At 33.9% G+C, this 12,183-nt stretch overlaps 2 protein-coding genes across 2 annotated transcripts in view; one reads left to right on the forward strand and one right to left on the reverse strand.

Moving 5' to 3' along the window:
* LOC127412218 (potassium voltage-gated channel subfamily C member 1-like) overlaps positions 1-5,466 on the forward strand; it is an 83,636-nt gene extending 78,170 nt beyond the window's left edge. The window contains exon 4 of the mRNA XM_051648440.1: positions 4,574-5,466. Coding sequence (XP_051504400.1) covers positions 4,574-4,614 — 41 coding nt within the window. The 3' untranslated portion in view covers positions 4,615-5,466. The remainder of the gene's footprint in view (positions 1-4,573) is intronic.
* Positions 1,248-12,183, reverse strand: LOC127412238 (tryptophan 5-hydroxylase 1-like). The gene is made up of 11 exons (XM_051648461.1): positions 12,043-12,183; positions 8,513-8,647; positions 7,770-7,953; positions 7,526-7,626; positions 7,296-7,363; positions 6,481-6,677; positions 5,889-6,024; positions 4,554-4,680; positions 4,247-4,342; positions 3,877-4,010; positions 1,248-3,743 (listed from the first exon to the last, which is right to left on the reverse strand). The coding sequence occupies exons 1-11, from the start codon at positions 12,130-12,132 to the stop codon at positions 3,569-3,571; spliced, it is 1,443 nt and encodes a 480-aa protein (XP_051504421.1). The 5' UTR covers positions 12,133-12,183; the 3' UTR covers positions 1,248-3,568.

Here is a 12,183-nt window from a genome sequence, read left to right on the forward strand (position 1 = left end):
AAAATTATTGACAGGCAGAAAGCGTCATTGTCCACGGACACATTTTTGTTTGCTGAGCCTAGAGTTTTCACGGAGACAGGTAAGATATCTCAGGGCTTTTATTTCATTTCTTATTTTCATTATTTCAGGGAGTAGGAAAATTTTTATAACATACCTTTCCATGAAACAAATCGCACACAGCACCTTTAATTTAGCATTCACGCCATGATTACTTTAATCAATGAGTGAAAGTGTCAAATAACAGGACAGTTACTGAGATAAAGCGAGTAGAATTCAGCTGGTCATGTTATTGTAACATGGCAGCCCCCATGGGCGGACCCTCTCCATGTTGAATAAAACAGCTTTTATAAGGTTACTGATAGGACTGGAGTCTTCATTATAATGTGAGAGGTCATGATTTCCTACATATATTGCAAAATTACAACTCATGTCTTTAGGAGTTAAACTTTTTTAATAAGGAAAAAAATTATTGTGTGCACCTTTAAAGGATTAGTTCACCCAAAAATGAAAATTCTCTCATAATTTATTCACCTTTAAGCCATCCCAAATGTGTATGTATTTCCTTCTTCAGCAGAACCGAAATGAAGATTTTTATAATCACATTTCATCTCTGTATGTCCATACAATGCAAGTGAATATGTGCCATCAGGCTGCTGGCTATTTGACAGTCACAAAGGCATATTTAGGCAGCATAAAAGTAATCCACACAACTCCAGTCGATCAGTTAATGTGTTCTGAAGCAAACCGATAAGTTTGTGTAAGAAACAAATCGATAATTAAAACGTTTTTAACTTTAAATCGTTACTTCCGGCCAGTGCTGGGATGCTGTTTGAAATTACCTAACTCTTGCGTGACATTTGTTCCTCTGTTGTATACAAAGCGTGCGCTTCCGACTTCTTGAGTGAACGCTCTGTCACGCTTACATCACGCAGCAGCTCCGTGATGCGTCAACTGCTAACAGGAAGTGTTTTTTTAATTTTATTTATTTAATAAAGTTTTAATTAGCGGTTTATTTTTAACACAAACCTATCGATTTGCTTCAGAAACATTTATTGATCGGCTGGAGTTGTGTGGAATACTTTTATGCTGCCTAAATATGCTTTTGTGACTGTCACACATCCAGCGGCCTGATGGCACCCATTCACTTGCATTGTATGGACATACAGATTTGAAATGTGCTTTTAAAAATCTTAATTTCGGTTCTGCTGAAGAAGAAAAGACATACACATCTGGGATGGATTAAGGCGAGTCAGTCATGAGAGAAGTTTCATTTTTGGGTGAACTACTGTTCAGGTTGTAGTCAAGAAACCTGGAAGAGAATTCGCTAAGGGTTCCCTCTGGATTTTCCTATGGGATTTTATAATGGGGATTTTGAACTTATGAGAAAACTAAGGTCTATGGAAAAACATTTCTTGACGATATGTGGACATTTATTCTGCAACATAAATTACACACGTTCATACCACAAACATGAATTTTGAAGTCATATTGAATTACATAATTTCACACACTTCACACTGCGGGTTCAAAATTCACGTTTGAGGTATTATTATTGGTAATATTATGTAGTGTGATAATTATGATAAAGCACAATACATATGATATAAACACAAGAGATGTTAAGAGATCATAACAAATATGCTTTTTTTTCATAATGACACACACTTGCACCATATGAAGATCTCTAATACTTGGAGTAAATATGTACTAACAATTCAGAAATATGCTTAGATTATTACAAACATGACTTGGGATTAGTTACAGATATTAAATAGTTAAATATTGATTGTGTTGCTATAAGAAGAAAGAAAGTTTGATTTTGTAACAACAGTAGGATAAGTACATAATTACAGAATTTTTATTTTGGGGGAAATTATCTCTGAGTTTTACTGTGTAATCAATTTGTGAAAGAAATTTAAGAGGACAACATTGCTGCTCTCTGCTGGCCAAAGTATCTCACTGCAGGAAGCTTGTGAGTTTTGAGGGGTCATCACTTCTTTGGAATGTAATATTATTATAATAATGATGATTGTTCGTTGGAAATGATGATTAAGGGCCAACAAACATCATCAGAGTGGGTGTTATGAGATATTTTATTTCAGAAATACTGTGTGATTCATTTTCCTGTATTTATGCATTTATTTATTTATTATGTTTTGATCCTCTCCTTCCTTGTCTGTGCATGAAATTCTAATTTCAAAATTACTATGCAAAACTTATTAACACAAATGGACAAGCAGCAAGCATTAATACTGTCTTCCAAACACAAAACAGATGCACACACATACACAATATTCACACCACAATTCCAGGTCCATACACAGAATGAAGCCAATAGGTGAAACATTGTGGAAAATAAACATATTTATATCACAAGTACCAATAGATAAAATATTCAGCATTCAAGAACATGTATAATGAAGCTGGTGCATGCTACGTTTTACTTTTGGTGCTGGGTAAAACAACGAAGACGTCTAACAGACTAAGAATAAACAATGAATGCATTAAAGAGTAATGTAAGGCGTAGTTTAGAGTTTTGATCATTTTGAATGATTCTAAAAGGTAGCATGGATGTGAGAATGCCTTAAGCTATAATGTTGGTAAATGCGATGCAAGTGCTTTTCAAACATAATCTTTCCTTTGAAGATCATAAACTGCCGATAAACTGAGTAGAGTGAAGCATAGAGAATACAGACTGTATGAATATAGTGTGAGGTCTGTTATTAATAGCTATGATGGTGTTTGCTTGGTGTGTTTCAAGAGCCCTCACTGACTCGACTAGACTAGAAAACAGTATGAGGTTTTTCCAGCAGGAGTTCCAGTAGCTCAACTGGAAGCCCAAGATGCTGGCAATGCCAGAGTCATAGGTTCAATTCCCAGGGACACACAAAATGATTAAAAAAGAAAAAAAAAAAAAAAGAATAATATATATACATACATACATATATATATATATATATATATATACCTTTAATGCACTGTAAGTTGCTTTGGATAACAGTCTGCCAAATGTAAATATGTAAGTGCTTTGTTTTATTCAGTATCAAAGAAAATGTGAGACATTAAAGCCTAGTTCACCCAAAAACAAAAATTCTATTAAAATTTACTCACCCTTATGTCGTTTCAAATCCGTATGACTTTCTTTCTTTTGTGGAACAAAAAAGGTGATGTTTTAATTAAAACTGTGGTTGGTCTTGCCTCACTTTCAAGCTTAAAAAAGGGCCTAAAAGTATCATAAAAGTAGACCATACGATTAGTGCATCATATTCAATGTTTTGTGAAACCACGTGATAGGTTTTGGTGAGAAACAATCCAAAATCATTTTTTCAATGAAAATCTTGCTTGAACACGTGCCATTGTGAACATTATATGGGTCTGGAATGACATGAAGGTTAGTAAAATTTCATTTTTGGATGAACTATTCTTTTAAAATGAATCACATCTGCACTCTGAGAATGTTCATAATTAGACATGGCAGTGCTGAATTTTAAGTACACAGTGATTAGACAGCTGTACACAGATAACGAGCACTGATATGAGAGATTCCAAAATAAGAGTGATAATCGTCTTAGACACCCATATGTGTACTGAGTCGACAGAGAGCATCTCCTACAATGTCCAGCTCGTGTCTGAGCTCCTCAACTACGTCATTGATGCTGGGCATGTCCTTCAGCACACATACACTCTGTGTGTACGGGTTATATCGCAGTGAAAATGGACGCTGGATTGTCTTTGCAAACTCACTGTGAAGGATAAAACAGAAGAAAATTGCATGCAAAAGATATACATCATAATAAGGAAAGGGGTCAGAAATTATAACAGTTCACATTCAGTATAAAAATAATAATAATAATAATAATAAAAAACAAGAATTACCGCATTCTGAATTTGGCTTCCTCAAAGCTCTCAGAAACAAAGTACACCTCTTGAAAGGTGGTGATGAGACACTCCTGGTTACAGGTGACTTTGGGCTCAAAGGGCAGGATTTTAGCAGTGCCTGAGAGAGAGTGCTTAAAACCAAAACACAAATGCTAAGAGTTTCAAAGCCATGTCTACATTAACTGTAGGTATGTGTAGTGCAAATACAAGATTGAATGAATTGAAAAAATTAAATGTGTTATCAGTAAAACTTAAATGCTTGAAATGTTTAAAAACATTGATTTTAAATGAAGTGAATGTTAAACAACTTTATTAGATGATAATTAGATTAAAATCAAATCTATGATTGTACGGGTATCTGGTCTACCTTAAGTTCACTGATGGATGAGAGAAGCCCAGCACCATATGCTCTGAGTTTACCCTCTTGTTTGCACAGACCAAACTCCACCGTGAAGAAATAGCACTGCAATAGCAAATACACCAATATACTGTAACAACCAAGACCTCATCAGGACACAGTCAGCATAAAAGAACATTTTAGAACATTCCCTATTTAAAGCAGCCTCCAAAATGCAACCGAACACTAAAAATGGCCTGAAAAGTTCACACTGTTTTATCTAAATTTCAATGCAAACTTTTTTACATAGAACAGAATTTTGTACATTAATACATACTGTTGCCAATTTCTGTACAGCATCATCCGATGCCCCAAGAGAAGCCAGTCCTAATTCCTGAGAGAACTGTGCAAAACTGGGTTCAGCCAACAGAGGAACATGACCCAGCAACTCATGACAGGTGTCCCTGGAAGGCACATATATGCATATATCTTAAAGGGGTCATGACATGAGGAATACAATTTTCCTTGAACTTTTGACAAATGGTTTTCTACATAAAAAATGTATAAATGCTTTGACTGTTATCATGCATCTCGCGCTGCTTTTAAAAGACGCAATGTCAAGTTATAACTCTAAAATGGAGACCCCCATTCTGTCTCATTGCTGTTTGCTGTTGTGCTGTTTTGAAGGCATCCTGTACCGTGTTTGCACCCATTTGTGCTATTTTTAATTGTTGGTCTTTTATAAACATGGACTAGATGGACGTCGATTGTATTGATGCGTTTGCGCACAACACTGGCTATGTGTGTCGTGTTTTAAGAATGTTACAAGCGCAATTTTTGAAAACACATCTCATTCTGCTGCTTTCACTGACTGCATGTAAACAAACCGGGAAAATGTGAGATGTTGCTCTGGTGAAGACCAGTGTCTCTGCTTTGGCCTGTTGAAGCCACCATCACCGTGGACTGAATTACATTTGCGTATTCAGAAGATTTCAGCATGGATTGTATGTTTTTTCGGCTCATATCAGCATGGATTGTTTGTGAACCAGTCACAATATGATTCAAGCTTTGCAAAGGAACTTTTATTGAAAGATGGGACAGTTAAAATTGGACTACTGGACAGCAAAACCATAAGTAACCAGTTTCATTCAAGAATGTTTCAAATGTCATGACTGTTTGATAGTTTATGGTGCTGCTTGAGTAACAGTTTGTGTTACAATTGTGTTAAACCTGAAATGTCATTTTATAATGTTGTTGTGGAGTTTGTTCATTTTCTTCGGATTGCATTTAAAATATGCCTGTATTGGATGGGCTGCACAATTTTAGCCAATCATAACAGTGGGTGTTTACACTGAAGTCTTAAAGGGCCAGACTGCTTTAAACTGTGCATTTCAGACAGAGGGCCAGAGACAGGGTGGAAAATTATTATATATTACTATATTATGACTGTTTTGGTGCCAAAAAACTTTACTAACATTATAAGTGGACCTCAGGGAAGATAATACAATTATATATATATATATATATATATATATATATATATATATATATATATATATATATATATATATATATATAAAAGAGTATGTCATAACTACTTTAAATCATTTTTCAAATTTCTAAGCATTTTTATTGGAAGTGCAGAATGAAGACACCTCTGCTTTGTACTCACGGCTCAGGAGTGTATAGAGGATCCGAACTGTGACGCACATATTGTGTACAGTGAAACACTCTGAAGGCCAGTCCAGCCAGAAAATCTCTTGGTGACAGGTACCCAGTAACAGGGCGAATGGTAAAGCCACTTCGCCCTGAAACACACATACAAACGTTAAAACTTATGTTCACCCAAAAACGGAAATTCTTTCATCATCTACTCACCTTCATGTTGTACAAAACCTGTATGACTTTCTTCTATGGAACACAAAAGGAGATGATAAGCAGCATGTTATCCTCAGTCACTATTCACTTTCATTGCATCTTTTTTTTTTTTTTTTCCATACATTGAAAGTGAAAGGTGACTGAGGCTAACATTCTGCCTAACATCTCCTTTTGTGCTCCTTTAGGGTTTGGAACAACATAAGGGTGAGTTAATGAGATAATTTTCATTTTTGGATAAACTATACCTTACTGCCCTCTGCTGTTGAGAAAACAAATAATTCTCCTTAATTCCTCTTGTGGCAAAGGTTCAAAATGAACAACTTTTTATTTTATTTTACTTTTTACCTAGCCTACACTCATAAACTATCATTTGTGTTCAGTTTCACCTCTCAGGAAGTTGGAGACATCTTCTAGCTGTGGTATGTTGTCCTCTCTGTAGCAGCAATATTGGGTGAGCAGGGGCAAGTTGCGCAGGTACTCTCTACAAGCATGTGTGGGGTATAGTTTATTTAACTCCCGAAACACTACTCCCCATGTCTTCACCTCTTCATCTGTAAACTCCACACGTGGAATTGGATCTCCACTGCAGAGAGGGAGAGAGAGATGGAGACAGAGGGAAAGAGAGAGAGAATGTAGTGCCCAGTGTTGGGTGTAATGCAATACTAAGTAAGTAATTACTGTAGTTAAATTAATTTTTTGTTGAAAAAGTAAAGGATTACTCTTATTTTTTCAGTAATTTAATTACAGTTATTTCTGATGTAATTGTGTTAAATACTGTATAGGCTATAGAACAATTCTATATAAAACAATAGTGAATTTAAAATAGAAATTTAATGTTTAATGTTAAAATATATATTTTCTAATTTAATGCTGCCCCCTTAAATTCTTTGGCCAGTTCATGAATAATTTATTTGATTTTATATGATTTATCTGAAAGAAATAAAAGAACAGTTTCATGTTTATACTTGTATTTTTCATCTGGTCGAGGTTGATAAGGGTTTTAGAAAGTAATTAGTAATAAGTAATGCAATTACTTTTCAGACAGAGCAATTAGTACAGTAATCTAATTACACTGTAGAAGATGTAATTTGTAGTTAGTAATTAATTACTTTTTTAGAGTAGGCTAACTTACCCAACACTGGTAGTGCCAAAAGATATAGATGCTAGATACAGTTATTCTTAAAAACATATTACAACGTACTGTTTGTAACTCATGGCAAGATCAGCAAAATATTTCCTTCTCTTTCGATAAACATGGTCCTTGAATCCCTGAAATTAAAAAAAGTTAATTTGTTCCTTCAAATTGAAATGGTTTTCATACACATGGTCATATCAACTCAGATATTAAAGGGAATGAAGTTATGAAAAAGCTATATAAATACTTCTATATTACAATCAATTATCAGTGAATTTCTATAGCCTAATACTAACCGGATGATCAGCATCCAAATCTGAACCATACATTAGAACACGACTGGCACTCTTATCCAGATCTGAGACTTTCTTGGGGAACCAAGGCACCTCGGCAAGATCTGAAGAATTAATGAATTTTCAAATTGTTACTTGCAGATTTCTGTGGAATTCTTTGCTTTGCACCATTTACATTAAACTAATAAATTATACTCTGCGTTAAGTATATCATATTTTTTTAACAAATGATTTGGAAATACAGTACCGTTTGCAGGAGTGCAGAACGTATCAGGTGAGTCCATGGCTATAATGCTTGTTTGTTTGCACAGCAGCTGAACGATTTCTTTCAGAGTTTCTCGATCACTGTCACAATTAACCAGTACTTCCAACTCTGAGTTACGCCGCCGGGACTTACGTGACTCAATATGTAAAAGGTTTACCTGGTTGTCCTGTTTATAAACATGATTGTAAAATAATATGATGTCAATTACCCCAGTTTTGATCCAAATTTTTTGTTTAAATAATCATTATGCAAAATATATAATACATTCATTTGTATTTTACATGTATTTGGATAAGTAGTAGACATATAATGTGTGACAACATCATGTTGTTACACTGCAATGACATTGAGAAGGTGAGAGTGAGAAGGAGCTTACATTCTTACAAAAGACTATCCATAGATTATCACTAACATTGCTAAAAATTTTAGGAAAACTTGATGTTGCATGATGAGGTCTGACAATAAACAGTGTCACTATCAATGATAGATTATTTTAGCTGGAATTACGAAACATCTACCTCTAGTTATTTAACAACTTACTCCCTCTTTGAAGGGTCGCTTACATATGTCATGGCCCTATGAAGCTTAAAAAGAGCCTAAAGACATACTGATAAGACACTGATAAGATAAATAGATAATGTAATTGAGAGAGAATAATGTGTGTGACAATCACATCAAATTGGAATCATAAAAGAAAGGAAAACACATTTACGTATCTAGCCTACCTGAAATAGTTTCAAAGCCTTCACAAGACCTCCAACTTCATTCTTTAGAGAGAATACAATTGCAGCATGTTCCCTCTTGGAGGATATTATCTTATCTTTGTTTCTGTCTGTTTTGTTCAAAGTAGTTTTGTTCATCTTAAAAAAATAAAAACATCAAGGTTATAACACATTCAGAGAGAGGTGTATTATATTCATCATTGGGTTTCACTCAGGCATCTCTTTACATTAGCATGACAATCTGTCTACTAGAACAGCTGTTCAATATCCTGTGTGTGAGTGAACTTATGTTTGTTTTTGACATGCTTTTCAAATAAGATATCCTTATTCACATGCAAATTACATGTAAAGATCATTGTCAATGGCTTATGTAGGATGCAAAATGCTGTCTGTGAGTTAAAGGTCTGATGGAGTTATGGTCACTTCTATAAATGCATGCAAGTTTTTGTCAGACAGTTACACAACTAGTACAGCACGTTGTGGTGGACAGCAAATTCAGAGTCATGGGAAAGGAATATAATAACACCTAAAAATAACTTTTGGTAATACATTCTATGAAGCATATACTGTATTTGTAATGCATTGTAAAGACATTATAAATGCATTATAATACATTTATAATGTCTCAGACTACATCTTATAAAAAGTAAACTTTTTCACTTTTCTTACATATTACAACATATTCATAGTTAGCCTATACTTGTAGTATAATGCACTGTAACAAAATCACCATTCAATTTTATCGGCAGGACATTTTTTTTGGGGGTTGGGGGGCTTATGAATATTAATGAGGTTATGTGGAGATAATGTCAAATAATCTTTTACTGTTTTGATCAGTAATGTTTCTTGATGACCAATTCAAGTTCTCCAATAAATATTTCACATAATTACTTTGATAACTTGATCCGTCCATCTAACACTGTGATTACTTGGATTTTGTTTGTTAGTGTATAAATACATGGATCAGTGAGCTTTAGCCTGAATGATTGATTGGTCTCTTGGCAAAGATTTCGCTGCTAATACAAGGTTATAATCCACCCTAATATAACTTTTAATTTAGTAGATTGCATCTGTACGTCAGTGGATGTATTTCATGAGCGGGGACACATCTGTTTGTATTTTGCTTTGTGATTTAACTGAAAAGGAGTGTGAGGTGTGGAGCGAGTAGAGAATGTGTCTGGATGCACAAGAGAACATTGCATGGTGTTGTCACTCAACACCACTGATAACAGTCCCATCAAGCACCCATTATAACATTAAAAATAACAAACTTCAGCGCTGGATCACAACTTATTAGCCTATAACACACACGAATGAAATGTAAACTCCTGCTCAAGAACTGAGGATTTTTCTTTTGCATTAGACACTGACCTGACAAAAGCTATTTCAAAAAGTGGTAGGGACATGTCCCAACAAAAGCCATTTCTTCTTATAAACAGCCATAACATTTACTTTTAACATACAATATTTCAAGGAAGCTTATATAATAGAAGTTATATAAAAATGCACAGAATACAAAGGAACAGAATTGGGTGTAATTTAAGTGGAACATACTGTAGGCTATATGCCTAATTAAAATATATAATAAAACATAAAATATATCATAAATCAAGAGGAGTACTGACACTTAACAAGCTTTCCTTGTTGAATTTCCCTCAAAATGTTTAGTCACTAGAGGAAAGTGACTAAAATCTAGTAAATTTAAATCCATTTGTGCATATCAGGACATTAATAGTTCTGTAGTTTTTATGTCTCTAAATAAAATGCATAAACATTTGAGTTTATTGAATCCAGTACAGAATCGATTTTATTTTTTGATTCTTGTGTGGTTTCTATAACAGTTTTCTAGAGCTATTGGTATGTTTTAAGGTTATTAATTTTAAGAAAAGTGTTTTTCTTAAATATATGACTTCACAACACTGCTGGAGGTCTGAAGAAGTCTCTCTTAATTATTATTTTTTTTTTAATTTTTTTTTTGTTGATTCTTGAAAGTTAGTGAAACATTTCATTTGACAATTAATGAATTACTTTTGTCCAGGAACATTTTATATTTACAAGTGCAAATTGTCAAAGAAAAATTGGTTTTATGTAACCCTCTTGGAATATGTTTAGTTCTTTGTTTTAAATTTTGATTGATTGATTTTTTGTTGATTACAACAACAACAACAGCAATAATACGTAATAATAATAATAATAATAATAAGAGGTGGGCAGAGTAGCCAAAAACATTACTCAAGTAAATGTGCAATTACTTTAAAAAAACAATTACTCAAGTTGAAGTAAAAGTACTCATGTTAATAATTACTTGAGGAAGAGTAAGAAAGTATCCAATTGAAAGAATACTCAAGTAGTGAGTAACTAGTTACTTCCACATATAACATAATTGACGTTTACTCTGCATCATTCCACTACATACACATTTAACATGTTACATAATAATAATTATTATTCTAATAATATTATTATTATTAACTATTATTATTATATTGTAAATTCTGTCATCATTCACCATCATGTTGTTCCAAACCATATGACTTTCTTCCATGCACCACAATCCAGGAGATGTTAGACAGAATGTTAGCTTTAGTCCCCATTTGCTTTCACTGTATGTTTTTCCTCCATATTTTAAAAGTGAATGGTGACTGAGACTGCCAGTTTCTAACATTCTGTCTAACATCTTTCGGGTTCCACAAAATACAGAAAGTCACACAGATTTGGAACAAAATAAAGGTGGGAAAATGATGACAGAACATTAATTTATGGCTAAACTATCACTTTAAGGAAACTTTTCAGATTTAGATGAACCTGTAAATTAGAAGAAAAGTTTGGAAACCGTTTTAGTAATGATTAATTCCTAAGAGCCCAAAGATACAGAATCACCCTGAAAATGACCATCACCATGATACAGACAAGCTCACGTTATCACAAAATCACTCCAATTTATTGCAACATACTTTCTTAAGTTGGAGCTGTAATTTTAATCTTGAAATATCCACTTGTCTTGGTGTAAAATGAAGGCATTGCGTGGTGAAAGAAAGTGTTTGTTTTGAGCGCTTGCTGTAGGAGTGATGAGCTCAACTCGAGTGACAAAGCGAAGCTATAAGTTCCGCTGTCGTAAAAGTCCCATTCAAAAATATCTCAATAAATTATGCATTTAATAACACTCATTGAATTAAACCCAGTAATGTAACGACGGGATCATTGCCCATTGTAACGAAGTAAAAGTACTTTTTTTCCCATTAGAAATGTACCTGAGTAAGAGTAAAAAGTACCCACGATTAAACATACTCATAAAAGTACATTTTTTCCAAAAAGTTACTCAAGTAAATGTGACAGAGTAAATGTAGCGCGTTTCTACCCACCTCTGATAATAATAATAATAAAATGCAACAGAGAATAAAAAAATACTTTAACCTAAAGACTTCATTTATCATAGTAAAGCAATCCAAGGAACAAGGTACTACATTCTGACACATTCCAAATCATGTTTAAAGCATTTTGAATAACTATAAAATAAATATAGAATATTTTACCTCATTGTTGAGTTTCTTCTCTTCGTAAAACTTATTGATGGAGTCAAAAGACCGTCCTCGACGTGGTCCATCAAGTTTGTTGGAAAGCATGGCTGGGTGGTATTCTTTTTATAGTACAATCTGGATAGGTGTGTATCTCAG

Source organism: Myxocyprinus asiaticus, chromosome 2 (assembly GCF_019703515.2).
Source record: "Myxocyprinus asiaticus isolate MX2 ecotype Aquarium Trade chromosome 2, UBuf_Myxa_2, whole genome shotgun sequence".
Lineage (NCBI taxonomy): Eukaryota > Metazoa > Chordata > Actinopteri > Cypriniformes > Catostomidae > Myxocyprinus > Myxocyprinus asiaticus.